Below are 18,812 nucleotides of genomic sequence, written 5' to 3'. Positions count from 1 at the left end.
CAAAAAGCGTTTTTAAATATTTTGCTAAGAAGCATTATGCGTGAGAAGCATTATGTATGAGCACAGAAGAGTTAGCTCTTGAATCCATCCTCACTATATAGATATCTTGCTAATAGCTAAAAGAAAATAATGTATAAACTGAATCCTCCAATACAATATTTTCTGACACTATATAAAAATGCCCTTTTTTACTTGATGACAAAAAGGCTCCATAAATTTGTATATTGGTAAGGAGTATTTTAAAGGTATGGCAGAATATAAGAACTTAAACAATATCTGCTTTTTAAAAAAATTTTGAAGAGAGAGTAATTTTTCATTCTTGCTCCCATAGTAGTATTTTTATATTTTCACTTTGGTTTCATTTTCACAGGGGTAAATGAAGTCAAACAGCTAAAAGTTCCTATTCCATTTCATTCTATACCACCATGGAAATCCTAGCACAGGTCATTTTTCATTCATTCTGCTTATATTTAGGTACCCAATCAAAGAACATATAGACAATGATTTTTTTTTCAGCAGACTTTTCAAGACAGACTTAAATTTTCTAGTGATGTTGGAAATTCCAAGCAACACTATCATTAATTTTTAAAAAGCATACCTAAGAGTGCAGTGAGTTTGGGAAGCAGCCCAACTTGTACCATCTTATTCCTCAGTCCTGTGTCGAAGGATAGGTTCAGTAAAAGTCGGAGGGTGATATTCAGCAGATCTTCATGCTCACAAGGTATCATTTTTACCAGTTTTTCAACAATATCCATTTCCACCTATGTAAAGTAATAATACAAATGCAGTCAGGCTCTATTGCACAATAAGACAAAAAAGATTACAAAGAAGTATTTTTTCATTGTTTTTACCCTCATGTATATATTTTTTATAAGTAACTATGTGTTAACTTATTTACTCTCATTTTAATCTGTAAACTTCTCTGAAACCAAACTTTTCTGGAGGAAATACATATTTCCAGTTCATCCCTTCCTTCCCTCATTTCATAGCATCAACTGGAAGACAAATTACTTTGGGTTCTTGAAAGCACATTATGGACTCCACCTACTAAGTGCCAGACCCTGTGCTAGATTAAACAAGATTCTGTCTTGGCTTTTAAGGATTCCAGTCTAAACATAGAGCAGAGAAATAAAACAAATAATTAAAATACAATATGATAAAAGCGGAATGCATAAAGTGCTCTAGAAACAATGTGGAAGGAACTACAAGCTACCTAGAAGAACAGAAAAGACTAAATTCAGAACAAGGTTTTAAACAATGTGTAATAATTTGCTCTCTGGTAAAGACACTGGTAATCCAAATAGAAGAAAAGAACCGTGGATAGGCATTTATGCATAAAAGAGCTGGTCTGAGGCACTGCAAGTGCTTTGGTATAGCCATAGTATAAAGTATATGTTGGGGAGTGGCAGGAGCCTATACAGACAGACGTTGGACAGATCACAAAAAGCTTTTAATGCTCTGCTAAGAAGTTTAACATTATTCCCTAGGCAGTAGAGTGCCTTGAATGATTTTAAGTCCAGAGGGTGATGTGGTCAGACTAGAACAAAGATAAATATAAAGATAAATATAACAATACACACACATATATATATGTATTCATACACACCCAACATACATACATGCAAACATACACAAAAAAGTGAAAATAAGGGGCACTGTATAGGACAGACTGGAATAGGTAGAGACTGAAGGCAGGCACAAGAATATATTCCTTAGACAGGTGAGATGTGATTAAGGTCTGAATCAAAGAAAGGACAAAGATGTTGAAGAGGAGAGAATAATTTGAGAGGTGTTTAGAAGATACAGTCAAAGCATCTGAATGTGAAGTGAAAAGGAAGCTTTGAAGGTGACTTTCAGGCTTTTGGCTTGGTCAGTGTGTGTTGGGGATCCCCAAGACCACCTCCAGGTCCTGCGATTTGCTAGGAGGACTCACAGGACTCAACATATAGTCATATTCATGGTTATGATTTATTACAATAAAAGGATGCAAAGTAAAATCAGAAAAGGGAAAAGGCACATGCAGGCAAAGTCTGAAAGAAGCCAGGTGTAAGCTTCTTAGAACCCTCTCCTCCTAGAATCACACAGAACATGCTCCAGCACTGAATTGAGACTGAGACTCGATGCCTAAGGTTTTTATTTGGGGCTGGTCACATAGGAAACCTCTGCCTAGCATAAAATAAAATTCCAAACCCTGAGAAGGAAAGCAGGTGGTTAGCTTAAACCACATTGCTTGTGTAAACAGTAAACTACACGTATTAGTTAGGAAACAGTGAGAACACTCCTGAGTCCAAGTTTCTAGACACCAGCCAAGGGCCAATCTTGAAAGAAGGCCTATAGGAGAGCAATCTCAGGTTCCTTTTCTGCATAGTCAATAAGGTTGATGTAGGTGCCACTAACTAAGATCTTTAAATTGAAAAACATGTGTAGGACAAGGAGGGCAAAAAATTACTAAAAGTTCTGTCATGTTTAATTTGAGATGATATTCAGTGGATATTTGGAAATCTTCAAAAATCAGAAGAGAAGCTGGGCTATGAGTAACAGTTTAAACTCTAGAACAAGGATCAGCAAACTATGGCTAGTGGGTCTAATCTGGCTTGCCATCTGTTTTCATACAACCCAAGAGCTAAAAATGGTTTCTGACTTTTACACTTTTAAATGGTTGAAAACAAATGAAAAATATTTCATGACACATGAAAATTATTTGAAATTCAAATTTCAGTTTTCATAAGTAAAGTTTTATTGGAACACAGCTACGTTCATTTGTTTATAGACTGTCTATGGCTGCTATCATGCTACACAGCAGAGATGAGTAGTTGCAACAGAGCCCATATGAAGGGCAAGGCCTAAAATACAGATTATTCTAGCCATCTACAGAAAAAGATTGTTGATCCCCACTCTAGAAGATTATGAAATTGCCTCAAGAGAGCTTGGTTTAGGATGAGAAATCAGAGGACAGAACTTACTTGGTAGTGTAAGCCCTGTACTCACATTTCTTAAAGTAATAATCAGAAAAATTTGGTTATAAAAATATCTCACATCATTGTTACAAAGAAATGGCCATAAAAGGAGAGAAATTCTATATAACTACATATTTTTCTTGTTCATTACCAAAATATTTATGAATAACCTTGCTCTACTTTTTCTTTTATGGGAGGTCTAAAGCATTTATTTATACCACCCTTCCCATATCTTTATTGCAAATTTTCACTGACCTCATAAAAATCACATTAATAATTGAGGCCTCAATATATTTTTTTCCTTTCATTCCATGCCAAGGAGTAAACAATTTTTTTAAAATGGTAAATTGACAAACCAACAACAATTTTTCCTTCAGACCTGTATCTATACTCCATGGCCACACTGCAGTCATATCCTAGAGCTCTTTATTAAAAAGTACAAGCCCATCTCCAAAGACTCTTTAACTTTGGTTCTCCCTTTCTCTTAGTTTAGTCTTCCAAGCAAGGCTGCAGGATTCATTCATTAACTTCACACAATAATTTCCACAGAGGCCAGGGACAAATATTCGTCACATTTATGCAAAACTGTAATTCTTACACTACCTTCTTTGATTACAGTGTATAACTTCTTTTCCAGCTTTATTTATTTATCCATTCAACAAATATTACTTAATTTAAGCCCTGGGTATATTTTGGTGAACAAGAAAGAAATGGTTCCTGTCTTCATGGAGCTTATATTCTAGAGAGCATGAAATACAGTTAAAAAAACAAAACAACCCTCCCACACACAATTATACAGTTATCTAATTGTAATTGTATAAACTGTGATATTATATGTGAGAAATAAACAGAGTACCATGAGGGAATATAAGGAGTAAACCTGATATAATCTCAGTGTGAGGAGCTGTCAAGGAAGGCTTCTCTGAGGAAAAACAACCTACTGGATGAACAGAAATTAGCTAACGTTAATTGAAGAGGCAGAGGAAAGAGCTGTCTAGATGGAAAACACAGCAGTGTACAAAGGCCCCGAAATGACATGGAAAATATAGCATTCGTGAAACTCCTTAAAAACTGTCATTCTGACTACAAAGTAGAGAATATATTGCAAGAAGGTGAAAACAGAAGTAGTCAGATTAACTAAAATGCCATGGAATTAGTCAGATAGAGGCATTAGTGATTAAGAAAAGTAAGCAGAATCTAAAACTTCCACTAAGGATGTAAAAATCTGGGAAGGATATCGTTCCCACGCTAACTGCAAGAAAAATCCAAATACAAAATCATAACTTAAAAAACAAAAAAAAAAAATCAGAGAGCTGAGGTTGCACGGAAATCAACTGGTCTGAAATATAAGGAGAAAATAGGCACCCCCAAGGAGATAAGGGTCATGAGCACTGGTTTATACGGAGCAGAGCACTGGAGAGAAAGAGAGCTGCCGTAGAAGTCGGTAGGAAGATTGCACAAAAACGTTTAAACAAATAGCTAAAGGCCAAATGTGAAGTAGCCTGAGACTGTAGAACTCTGAAGCTACAGATGCTCAGGGAGTTTGCAACCACCTGCAAGCTCTTTTCCAAGGACCTTATCAAAGGGTCACAAGAAAAACTGGGGATAGGACAGGGGATGGAAGAAAACTTCCCCTCAGTGGCATGGGTCTGGGAGAGGGGCACAGCTGCCACCAGGGAGACGGCATAAAATCCTGTCTGGATCTTTTTCTCCTATTTCCCCTAAAAACAAAACAAAACAAAAGACTTAAGCCTCTTGGGGAAGTATGGGAAATCCTGTCACATCTGAAGCACAGGTGAAGACCCACTGCAGCTGGGGCAAGGGAACAGAAAAAAAAATCCTGAGAGGAGTTGACAGGATGACTTAGGAAGCCCCATTGCTGAAAGCCATGGACACAGGACAAGCCTAAGACCAGCCTGAAACTAAATTAGAACAATGGAAAAAGTCTCTTTTATTTTCCCCTCCCTGTCCCTGGCACCAGATTAGCAAAAGCCAAGTGACAAATAACAGCAGTATATTACTGGGGGAGAGTTAAAATGAGGAGAAAGCCTCTTTGAGGCACAGGCACGCTAGGAAAGCCTGAAGTAGAGGGTGGAACACGAACACTGAGAAAAATCCTCTGACCATCAATACTCTACCAAAGACAAAGTAATGCTAGATGAATTTGAAGCTAATGGTGCCTGGAGGGTAAGCAAATACAGCTAAACTCCTGACAAAAATGACTTAATCCCCTACATTAAAGACCTAAAAAAATGAAGGCCTGTCCATTTCCAGACATAAATAGTATTTATCTCACTCTCTACTAATCTACACGTAATATCTAGCTTTCAACAAAAAATTATGATACATGAAAGAGCAAGAAAATAACCCATTGATAAGGGATAAGGCAATCAAAAGAACCAGATTCAGATATGACTTGTATAATTACTAGACAGAGAATTTAAAATAACTATGATTAATATGTTAAAGGCTCTATTGGTAAAGATGAAAAACACAAGTAAACACAGATAATCTCACAGAAAAAAATGATACCAAAAGAATTAAATTTTAAAACACATATACAGACACAACACACATAATACAAAGATGAAGGAAAACTTCAAAGGGCTCATTAGTAGACTTGATATAGCTGATGCCGGGATTAGTAAACCCAGAGGTAGGTCAATAGAAATTTTCCAAACTGAACCCCACTCCACCCCCCAAAAAAATAAAAACGAGAACAACAAAACACAGCAACACAGCATTCAAGAGCCATGAGACAATACCAAATGGATTAACATGTGTAACTGGAAGCCAGCAGAAGAAAGGCAGAAAGAGACAAAAGGAATACCTGAAAAGATAATGGCTAAGGATTTTCCAGAACAATGAAGGACATCAAAACACAGATACATGCTCAAAGAACCCCAAGTAGAATACAACACACACACACACGCGTGTTCCTGGCCATACTCAAACTTCGAAAATCAAAGATAAAATCTTGGAAGCAGGCAGAAAATAAAAGACTCACTATATATAGAGGACAAAAAATAAGAATGACATGAGACCTTTTATCAAAAACTATGCAAGCCAGAAAACAATGCAGAGATATTTATGAAGTGTGTCAACCTAGAATTCTGTATTCAGTGAAAATATCCTCCAAAAATCAAACATGAAACCAAAAGCTGGTTCTTTGAAAATATTAATAATACTGATAAACCACTAACCTATTAAAAAAAGAGAGAGAAAGAGAGAAAAACAAATTACTAATATCAGTAATGCAACAGGAAAAGTCACTTCAGACTTTTGGACTCTGAAGATATAAGAAGGAAAAAGTACAAAAAATTTTATACCTATACCTTTGACAACACTGATGAAATGGAAAAACTACTTGAAAGATAAAAACTACAAAGCTACCACTCAAAAATAAACAGATAACCTGAATAGTCTTATAGGTATTAAAGAAATTCAAAGAAAGAAAACTCCACGTCCAGATGACTTTTTTACTGATGAATTCTATTAAACAATTAAGTAGAAATAATACCAATTCTACACAAACTCTTCCAAAAAAAGTGAAGAGGGAATACTTCCCAACTCATTCTATGAGGCCGGCTTACCCTAATAGTAAAACCAGACCAACACATCACAAGAAAACTATAAACTAGTAATCCTCATAAACACAGACGCAAAAATCTTTAACAATATATTAGCTAATCAAATCTAGCAATATATAAAAAGGCAATATATCATGACCAAGTGGTGTTTACCTGCTGAATGCAAGAATGGCTTAACATTTGAAAGTCAACCAATACAATTCATTATATTAACAGTCTAAAGAAGAAATACCATGTGATTATCTCAATTGATGCAGAAAAGGCATTTGACAAAATCCAACTACCATTCATGATAAAAAGTCTCAGCAAACTAGAACTAGAACAGAACTTACTTAAACCAATGAAGTATCTACAAAAAACCTATATTAAATTACACTTAATAGTAAAAGACATTGTTTTCTTCCTAAAACCAGTAACAAGGCAGGGATGTCAAGTCACAGCATTCCTTTTTAACATCATACTAGAGGGCCTAATCAGTACAGTAAGACCAAAAAAGAAAAAAAAATGCAAAAGAAAAGAAATAAAAAGTATATAGCTAAGAATAGACAAAATAAAACTTTCTATTTACAAGTGATATAATTGTCTACTTAGAAAATCCCAAGCAAAAAAATGAATGTAGCAAGGTCACAGGACACAAGGTCAATATACAAAATTCAACTGTATATCTATGTACAATAGGAAACTGATTCTTTTTTAAAAGCTACCATTACAATGGTAGAACACTTAGGTATAAATCTAACAAAATATGTGCAAAATACGTATGCTTAAAACTATGAAATGATGAAAGAAATCAAGAAACACCTAAATAAATGGAGAGTTATACCATGTTCATGTATCAGAAACTTCAATACGGTCAATATACTGTATCCTGCCAATAGATTCAATGCAATCTCAATCAAGATTCCAGGATATTTTGTTAAAGAAATAGACTAGTTGATTCTAAATATATGGAAAGATAAAGAATTTGAAATAGCCTGAATAATTCTGAAAAACAGCAACAACATTTGAGGGTTCACACTACCTTATTTCAAGATTTATTATAAAGCTACAGTAATCAAGACAAAAATGTATCAGCGAAAGCATAGAAACATAGGTTAATGGAACAGAAAATAGTCCAAAAATAAAACCACACCTACATAGCCAACTGATTATCAACAAAAACAGTACAAAGGCAATTTCAATATGGTGCAAAGGCAATTCAGTGGAGAAAGGATAGCCTCTTCAACAAATGGTGCAGGAACAATTGGAAATCCATATTCAAAACATGGATATTGATCTATACATTGCACCATATGCAAAATTCACTAAAAATGGATGGATCACAGACTAAAACAAAAACAACAACAACAACACAAACCCTACAAAACTTATCGAAGAACACACAGGAAGAAATCTTTGTGACCTTGAGTTAAGAAAAGATTTCTTAGATACAACACCAAAATACAATCCATTAAAAATTTTTTTTGATATACTTGATTTCATAACAATTAAAACCTTTTGCTCTCATAGGAAAATGAAAACACAAGCCACAGAAAAGTAGTAAATACTTGGAAACATAACTGATAAAAGACTTATATTCAAAATACAAAAACAAGTCTCAAAACTTAATAAGAAAATAAGCAACCCAAGGAATATATATCCTCTCTGTTGTTCTTAAATTCATATTCTAATATCACTTATTCCCTTTTAATCATATTGTATTTATATAAAAGATATGAAAACTCAGTTTAAATCATTAATTGAAAGATTTTTTATGCAAACTAAACTTCCTTTAAAATACATAACTCTAAAAAGCAAGGTCAGTATTAGTTCCTTATAACAGTAAAATGAACACTTTATTTAAATAAATAATACAACCTCACAAATAGATCAGTCATCCCTCCCCTCCATCCCTCTTAAATAAAAATGCCACAGGCTTCATCTGTTACTAATTATATTAAGTAATATTTTTCTTTCAAAAAAGCAACAGTACACACTGGTGGTTATGGCAAACTTAATAAAGTAACTTGGAGAGTTTTTTTTTTTTAATATGTATTTCTATTGCAGAGAATGGAATGTAAAACATGTAGCCCAATCAGATAGTTAAACACTAGACACAGCCTTCTAATCATGTTTCTGGTTGATAAAAGCCCAATCCCCAAAGCTAAATTTAGTCATTGTCTCAACATGCAATACCCTCTTAATTTTATGTCTCTAAAATGGAATTTATAGTTAATTAGTATTTTTATTAAAAGTTCTCTACAAAGCGACAGTTTATCAAACTGACAAGCAAATTTATTTCAGCCTTTAAGTAATTATTTTTCAGTGTTTCTGAAAGCCAACATTTAAAAATTGCTTATACTTAATCCTGCTAAAAATCATTTTTTTAAAAAACAACATAAAATAAAAACAAAAAGAAATTTTGTCTTGGAGGCAGAGAAAAGGAGTAGGAAGCCGAATCCTGGAGATATTTCCTTGAGCAAATTACTTAACCTCTCTAATCCTCTGTTCCTTCATCTGTAAAATTAGGAGTTAATCTACAAAATGTAAACAGAGATAAGGTCCATCTGAGCTCTAAAAATCCTAATTCTATATAACACCCTTAAATAAAATGAATTCTTCTCCACAATAAAAGATGAAATTCATAACATCTACACTAAAATCCCTGCCAATCAAATTATTCTTATGACCTTGGATGAATTACCTTTCCTGAACCTGTTTTTCCTCCCCAATAAAAAATGAGGTTTGATGAGACAATTTATATTGTATCTTCTGAATCTATGATTTTACCAGAAAATAATTTTTAATTATATACCTGAGATCAATTTTGACAGAATAAACACATAAGAAGAGTATTATCTAAATACAAATCTAAGCAATGCACAGTAGACACATGCTTATGGCAAATCAATTTGAATTTTGCAAACCTAATAAAGGTGAACTTATTCTAAACACATAAATGGAAGAATATATTTCAACTTACAGCAAGGGGAAGCAACTACTTAGCCACACTCTAACTATATTCAGGAGTATAGATATCACCAGGTCATATTATTATTCTTGAATATAAGATTGATAAAAACAAAAAACATGTTTTTGATTAAGTAAATTCAATCTTAAAACAGTATCAGACACACAGTGATCATCAATAATCATCAAAACTAATGATGAAAATGACACATACTAAATATCCGTGGGTAAAATAAAATTTCATGTATTCCAAGTATCAGAATTCAAGGCACTTATTAAATCTAATTAATCAGTCTCAGGTTTTCAAAGAGCATGCCATGTTGTTCAATAAGCATAAGCTACTTCCTAGCTCATTAGATTTTAAAAGAAGGAAAAAGAACAGGTAGAACTACTATATATTTAGACTATCTGAAGGAGAATCCACTTATACCAATAATACACAGTCACATAATGATTTGTATTAGCATGCAGTTCTAAAATAGTTTACAATGGAGTTAAAGCCAATGATCCAATAATTCCACTTCGAGAAATGTATCCTAAGAAAATAAACAGAAATATAGACAAAGATGCATGTACAAATATGTCCATTGAAGTCTTATTTATAATAGCTAAAATTATGAACAACTTAAGTACCTGAAGGCAAGGTATAGTTAATGTATGATCTATTTAATATAACACTGTGCTTACAAAGACTTTTTAATGACATGGAAAAAAGCAGATATTTTTTATTCCATCTCTCTATATTTCTATATTATACATATTTTTCAGCTGGACAAATAATATGTGATCAATATGTACTATTTCTCAAAGACAACTGCATCAGCACAATATAAGATGGCAAATAGGAACCTACTCTAATGATTCAAACAAGAAATGAAGAGTGTATAAATAAAGAGGGCATGAACTAACACAACAGCGCTGGGAATAGAAAGAACAGATAGCTTCAAGAGATACTTAAGCAGAATCAACAGGTTGCAGCTACCAATTGGAATAATAAATGAGAAACAGATTGGGCTAAACTGTAATTCCACACACTAATACCAGAAATGCAGGAGAAAAAAAAATACCTTAGGGGAAAATAATAAGGCCAGATGACTCTGAAACACGATCTAAAGTTAAAATTACTTTCTATATATTATGTTTAATATGGAAAGATTCATTCTGTACAATATATTAGGAAAATATTTTTATCCAGAAAACTTTAATTATCTGGATTATTAACTAATATGAAATATATTTCTTAATGAAGCCACTTAAGTGAGTTACTGCCATTGTAAAATTTTCATTCCAAATTATCTCAGTAGGGGGATAATGTGTTTATTTTTATGAAAATATTCTAACTCAAAAATGGTGAACATGGGCTGTTTCAATGTAAGTTACCATATCATTTTTATTCTCCATAAAAATGCTGAGTTTCTTCAAAAATGACACGACTAGAATAAGCAGCTCAAAATTGTCCCGATCAAGAGCCTTCACCAGCATGTGAACTATGTTCTTGTTCCTCATCTTCAGCTCTGTACGTGTATCCTCAGCAAGATTCAGAAGCAAATAAAGAGCAACTAGAAAAGTAAAATAAATGAGAGTTAAATAACTGGCACATTGAATCAACAATTTAATAAATCATTTCTACCCATTAAAGTAACAGATGTAGAAGATAGTATATTATCTTGAAAATTTTAACTAGTTAATTTATTCATTAGAAAACTATTATTAATGATATATATGCCATATGAAACAAAACATATATATAAAATAATATTCTTATGATTCTGAGAAAGACGCAATAACCAAAATAAGACAATGATTCCTACCCTCTTGGAGCTAAGAGCTTAATTGTAATCAAATGTCAATTAAAGGTATATGTTAGCAAATAATAAAACAGGCAAACATGTAGAAAACAAGGTAAAATTTCAACAATTAGGGGCTGCTGTGTTAAAAAATGTAGAGTATAGCTAGAGCTGAATTTAAGGATACTAAAACCTATTTTTCATATTCAAAATGAGTTTTTGATAGTCACTACAGAAAATGGCCATATGAAATTCAGTAAAATAATTGTTACACTAACCAAAGTTGAGGCCACTGTATACTAGTTCTAAGTAAAATTTCTTTTAGATAATGGTAATAAAAATGCTTACATTCTCATAAGAAACTCATTTAATTGTTCCCTTTTGACAGTGAGAATTATGTAACAGATAATGTTTTCCATTTGGCCTTGACTGACAGGAAGCTTCAGAGTTAAACCTGAAAGTTTTCTGTCAGAATACATAGAATATTATGGCCAACATAGTCTTTTTGCTCTCCTATTGTCTTGATTTTGCTCATTTTTTTAGTATTTCATTTTATGTACTCTTATAAACGATCTCTAAACCTTTATGAAAAAAATATATGCATACATATAAACTTTTATTTAACAAATATTTGAAATGGAAAAGCAATTCTCACTAATTAAGTACCTACTATATGCCAGGCACTGTACTAGTTGATATATAAACAGTAACCCATTTTAATTTTAAGACAATTTTACAAGGCAAGAAATACTATAAAAATTTTTACATATGGGAACCCCAGATTCAGAGAAGTTAAATACCTTGCCCTAGCCACACAGCAAGAAAACCCACCAGAAACCAAAGCTCACACATTTACACTATTGCACCATGCTGACTTTCCATGCAAGGCACTAATAAAAGGTTTTAAAGTTGTGTTGAAAAAGCATATAGTAGACTTCTTGCAACCAGGATAGATGTAGTGGTTTGAACAGTGTTCTCCTCAAATTTCCATCCACCCAGAACCTGGGAATTTGAACTAATTTAGAAACAGGGTCTTTGCAGATGTAACTAGTTAGGATGAGGTCACAACAGATTAAGGTAGACCTTGAAACCAATGACTGGGGTCCTCATAAGAAGAGAGGACATAACAGACAGATGCAGTGGGAAGAAGGCCATGTGAAGATGTGGGCAGAGAATGAATAGATGCAGCCACAAGCCAAGAAACACCAAGGACTGCCAGAAGCCACCAAATGCTAGGAAGAGCCAAGGAAAGATTCTTCTCTAGAGTCTTCAGGGGCAGCATGGCCCTGCTGACATCTTGACTTTGGCTTTCTAGCCTCCAGAACTGTGAAATTTCTATTGTTTTAAATCACCCAGTTTGCAGTACTTTGTTTTGGCAACTCTGGGAAATTAATACATTAGAGGAACAGGGACCAGATTGGAAACCCTCACCAGAAACAATAACAATAACAACAACAACAAAAAGACTAAAATAAGGGTTTTCAGGGCACTGAACACCAGATAATGAAGGATAGTTATCCCTGAGAGATAAGAAACAAATGACCTGGCCCATGATTGCCCCAGAATACTGTCTTGAGAGATTCTAGGTCATGAAACAGATAAGGAAAAATCCCAGCAGAACCCCAAAGAATTCTTGAATGAAGAGATGGAACCAAGGGACCAGGGAAGCCAAGGTGGCTAGAGTTCACAGAAAAAAATACCAGAGAGTACAGAGCTGCAAAAAGAGAATAGTTCCAGAGTTCTGCAGAGGTCTACTTTACATATTGAGCAGAGTACTGACTAGTCACATGTGTTACAAATCTGAGGCTGGGGGCAGAACAAAATGAAAGAATTAGAAGAAAAAATACATGATATGCACACAGAGCTGGAAATAATGCTTGTTTCTACCAGCTATACTGGAAACTTCATAATTAATGGGCCACTGGGTAGAGTTCTCACATGGGCCTTGCCTCAGTAGTATGGAATAATTAGTTTTAGACTAAATGCTGCTCATGTCCAAACTCACAAATCTTAAGAGCATGATCCAAAAGGATCAAACTGTTTCCAAGTAATTTAATTATGTCTCACAATAAAGTTCAGGAATAGAATATTTATAGGAATAAAATAATATCCATCACCGAACAGTGAAAATTTCACATTGTCCTGCCTCCAATCAAAGATTATTAGCCATTCAAAAAAAGCAGGAAAACACAACCTGTAAGGAAAGGAAAAATCAGCTAACTGAAACTGTTCTAGAACTGACACCACAGTTAGAATGATCAAACATGAACATCAAAATAGTTATATAACTGTATTCCAAATTTTCTAAAAGTTAAGTAGAGACATGGAGGATATACAAAAGATTAAATCAAATATCTAGAAATGAAAACTACAATGCCTGAGATTGTATACTAAATGGAATTAACAGCAGTTTAGAGACTGGAGAAGAAAAGATTAGTGAAATTGAAGACATAACTAGAAACTATCCAAAATTAAACACACAAAGAAAAAAACAACAACAGCAAAAATGTAAAGAGTATCAGTAAACTATGGAAAAAACGTCAAGTGACCTAATATACCTGTAATTGGAGTCCCTGAAGAAATAATAATTGATAATTTTCCAAATTTGATAAAAAATATAAATCCACAATCCCAATAAGGTCAGTGAAATCCAAGAACAAGAAACACGAAGAAAGCTATACCAAAGCACAATATAATCAAACTGGTCAAAACAAATGATGAAGAGACCATTTTAAAGCAGCCAGAGGGAAAAAACCTCATATATAGATGAAGAAAAGATAAGGATGACAGCAGACTTCTCATCAGAAACAATGCAAGCACGTCAACAGTGTAACAATATGTTTAGCAAATAGAAATAAGTTGTCAACCTAGAATTATAAACCAGTAAAAATATTTCAAAAAAGAAAAAAAAAAAAGAATTTCTCAGATGTAAAAAGATAAAATAATTCATCATTAGTAAATCTATCCTGTGAGAAATATAAAAGGAAATCTTTCAGACAGAAAGTAAATGATGACAGAAACATGATCTACACAAAAAATAGTAGAATCGGTGGAAATAGTAATTATATAAGTAAATATATAAGGTTATGTTCTTAATATTTAAACATCTTTAAAGTAAAATTGACTGTTTATACAAAAATAATAATGTATCATAGGGTTTATAAGATATATATATAGATAGATAGATAGATAGATAGATAGATAGATAGATATAAACCTCATGGTAACCACAAACCAAAAATCTATAATAGATACACACACAAAAAAGACAAAGGAATCCAAACATAACACTAAAGGTAGACATCAAATCACAAGGGAAGAGAGCAAAAGAAAGGACCATAAAAGGACTATTAAAAAAAAAAACCCAAAACAATGAACAAAATGGCAAAAAGTACATACCTATCAATAATTACTTTAAGTGTAAATGGACTAAAAGCTCCAATCAAGACATAGAGTGGCTGACTGGATACAAAAACAAGACCCATGCGTATGGTGCCTGTAAGAGAATCACTTCAGATCTAAAGCCACAAACTGACTGAAAATGAGAGGATGTTAAAAGGTATTCCATGCAAATGGACACAAAAAGAAAAATGGGGTAGCAATACTTATATCAGACAAATAGACTTTAAACCAAAGACTGTAACTAGAGACAAAGAAGGACATCACATAATGATAAAGGGATCACTCCAACAAGAAAATACAACAATTTTAAATATATATGCCCGTGGAAACACAAAGACCCCGAACAGCCAAAACAATATCTCCAGCTTTGTTCTTTACAAAGAACAAAGCTAGAGAGATCACGCGCTCTGATTTCAAACTATACTACAAAGCCACAGTAATCAAAACAGTATGGTATGGCACAAAAGCAGACACACAGATCAATGGAACAGAATAGAGAGTGCAGGAATAAACTCACACTTACAAGGTCAATCTACAACAATGGAGGCAAGAATATACAATGGCTAAAAGACAGCTTCTTCAATAAACAGTGTTGGGAAAATTAGACAGCTACATGCAAAAGAATGAAGCTGGACTACTTTTTCACATCATATACAAAAATAAACTCAGAGAGAGGAGAAGTTGGCGGAAGAGTAAGACGTGGAGATCACCTTCCTCCCCACAGATACATCAGAAATACATCTACAGGTGGAACTGCTCCTATAGAACACCCACTGAATGCTGGCAGAAGACATCAGACCTCCCAAAAGGCAAGAAACTCCCCACGTACCTGGGTAGGGCAAAAGAAAAAAGAAACAACAGAGACAAAAGAATAGGGGCGGGACCTGCACCAGTGGGAGGGAGCTGTGAAGGACGAAAGGTTTCCACACACTAGGAAGCCCCTTCGTGGGCGGAGACTGCGAGTGGCAGAGGGGGGAAGCTTCGGAGCCACGGAGGAGAGCGCAGCAACAGGGGTGTGGAGGGCAAAGCGGAGAGATTCCCGCACGGAGGATCGGTGCTGACCAGCACTCACCAGCCTGAGAGGCTTGTCTGCTCACCCTCCGTGGCTGGGAGCTCAGGCTTGGGCTTCGGTCGGATTGCAGGGAGAGGACTGGGGTTGGCAGCGTGAACACAGCCTGAAGGGGCTAGTGCATCACAGCTAGCCGGGAGGGAGTCCGGGAAAAGGTCTGGAGCTGCCGAACAGGCAAGACTTTTTCTTGCCTCTTTGTTTCCTGGTGCAGGAGGAGAGGGGATTCAGAGCGCCACCTAAACGAGCTCCAGGGATGGGCGCAAGCCGCGGCTATCAGCGCGGACCCCAGAGACGGGCATGAAACGCTAAGGCTGCTGCTGCCACCACCAAGAAGCCTATGTGCAAGCACAGGTCACTATCCACACCGCCCCTCCCGGGAGCCTGTGCAGCCCGCCACTGCCAGGGTCCCGTGATCCAGGGACAACTTCCCCGGGAGAACGCACGGTGCGCCTCAGGCTGTTGCAAGTCATGCTGGCCTCTGCTGCTGCAGGCTCACCCCGCATCCGTGCCCCTCCTTCCCCCCACCCTGAGTGAGCCATAGCCCCCGAAGCAGCTGCTCCATTAACCCCGTCCTGTCTGAGCGAAGAACAGACGCCCTCAGGCGACCTACACGCAGAGACGGGTCCAAATCCAAAGCTGAAACACGGGAGCTGTACAAACAAAGAAGAGAAAGGGAAATTTCTCCCAGCAGCCTCAGAAGCAGCGGATTAAAGCTCCACAAACAACTTGATGTACCTGCATCTGTGGAATACCTGAATAGACAACGAATCATCCCAAATTGAGGAGGTGGACTTTGGGAGCAAGATATATTATTTTTTCCCTTTTTCTTCTTTTTGTGAGTGTGTATGTGTATGCTTCTGTGTGAGATTTTGTCTGTATAGCTTTGCTTTCACCATTTGTCCTAGGGTTCTGTGCATCCGTTTTTTGTTTTTTTGTTGTTTTTTTTTTTACTTTAAAAATTTTTTTCTTTTTTTCTTAATAATTATTTTTTATTTTTTATTTTATTAACTTTATTTTATCTTACTTTATTTTATTTTATCCTCTTTCTTTTTTTCTTTCTATTTTTTCTCCCTTTTATTCTGAGCCGTGTGGATGAAAGGCTCTTGGTGCTCCAGCCAGGCATCAGGGCTGTGCCTCTGAGGTGGGAGAGCCAACTTCAGGACACTGGTCCACAAGAGACCTCCTAGCTCCACGTAATACCAAACGACGAAAATCTCCCAGAGATCTCCAGCTCAACACCAAGACCCAGCTTCACCCAATGACCAGCAAGCTACAGTGCTGGACACCCTATGCCAAACAACTAGCAAGACAGGAACACAACCCTACCCATTAGCAGTGAGGCTGCCTAAAATCATAGTAAGGCCACAGACACCCCAAAAACACACCACCAGACGCGGACCTGCCCACCAGAAAGACAAGATCCAGCCTCATCCACCAGAACACAGGCACTAGTCCCCTCCACCAGGAAGCCTACACAACCCACTGAACCAACCTTAGCCACTGGGGACAGATACCAAAAACAACAGGAACCATGAACCTGCAGCCTGTGAAAAGGAGACCCCAAACACAGTAAGATAAGCAAAATGAGAAGACAGAAAAACACACAGCAGATGAAGGAGCAAGGTAAAAACACACCAGACCTAACAAATGAAGAGGAAATAGGCAGTCTACCTGAAAAAGAATTCAGAATAACGATAGTAAAGATGATGCAAAATCTTGGAAATAGAATAGACAAAATGCAAGAAACATTTAACAAGGACCTAGAAGAACTAAAGAGGAACCAAGCAACGATGAAAAACACAATAAATGAAGTTAAAAAATACTCTAGAAGGGATCAATAGCAGAATAACTGAGGCAGAAGAACGGATAAGTGACCTGTAAGATAAAATAGTGGAAATAACTACTGCAGAGAAGAATGAAGAAAAAAGAATGAAAAGAACTGAGGACAGTCTCAGAGACCTCTGGGACAACATTAAATGCACCAACATTCGAATTATAGGGGTCCCAGAAGAAGAAGAGAAAAAGAAAGGGACTGAGAGATATCTGAAGAGATTATAGTTTGAAAACTTCCCTAATATGGGAAAGGAAATAGTTAATCAAGTCCTGGAAGCACAGAGAGTCCCATACAGGATAAACCCAAGGAGAAACACGCCAAGACACGTATTAATCAAACTATCAAAAATTAAATATAAAGAAAACATATTAAAAGCAGCAAGGGAAAAACAACAAATAACACACAAGGGAATCCCCATAAGGTTAACAGCTGATCTTTCAGCAGAAACTCTGCAAGCCAGAAGGGAGTGGCAGGACATATTTAAAGTGATGAAAGGGAAAAACCTACACCCAAGATTACTCTACCCAGCAAGGATCTCATTCAGATTCGACAGAGAAATTAATATCTTTACAGACAAGTGAAAGCTAAGAGAATTCAGCACCACAAAGCCAGCTTTAGAAAAAATGCTAAAGAAACTTCTCTAGGTGGGTAACACAAGAAAAAGACTCACAAAACAAACCCAAAACAATTAAGAAAATGGTAATAGGAACATACATATTGATAATTACCTTAAATGTAAATGGGTTAAATGCTCCCACCAAAAGACACAGGCTGGCTGAATGGATACAAAAACAAGACCCGTATTTATGCTGTCTACAAAAGACCCACTTCAAACCTAGGGACACATACAGACTGAAAGTGAGGGGATGGAAAAAGATATTCCATGCAAATGGAAATCAAAAGAAAGCTGGAGTAGCGATTCTCATATCAGACAAAATAGACTTTAAAATAAAGACTATTACGAGAGACAAAGAACGACATTATATAATGATCAAGGGATCGATTCAAGAAGAAGATATAACAATTGTAAATATTTATGCCTCCAACATAGGAGCACCTCAATACATAAGGCATATACTAACAGCCATAAAAGGGGAAATCGACAGTAACACAATCATAGTAGGGGACTTTAACACCCCACTTTCACCAATGGACAGATCATCCAAAATGAAAATAAATAAGGAAACACAAGCTTTAAATGATACATTAAACAAGATGGACTTA

General features: G+C 35.6%; 1 protein-coding gene across 1 annotated transcript in view; it reads right to left on the bottom strand.

Moving 5' to 3' along the window:
* Positions 1-18,812, bottom strand: part of KIFAP3 (kinesin associated protein 3) — a 152,386-nt gene that overhangs the window by 88,188 nt on the left and 45,386 nt on the right. The window contains 2 exon segments of the mRNA XM_082439434.1: positions 599-761; positions 10,877-11,055. Of these exon segments, the coding sequence (XP_082295560.1) occupies positions 599-761; positions 10,877-11,055 (342 nt within the window).

Source organism: Balaenoptera physalus (assembly GCF_965194825.1).
Source record: "Balaenoptera physalus genome assembly, chromosome: 1".
Classification (NCBI taxonomy): domain Eukaryota; kingdom Metazoa; phylum Chordata; class Mammalia; order Artiodactyla; family Balaenopteridae; genus Balaenoptera; species Balaenoptera physalus.
The sequence above is the reverse complement of the archived record's forward strand: the minus strand, read 5'-3'. Positions and strand labels throughout refer to the sequence as shown.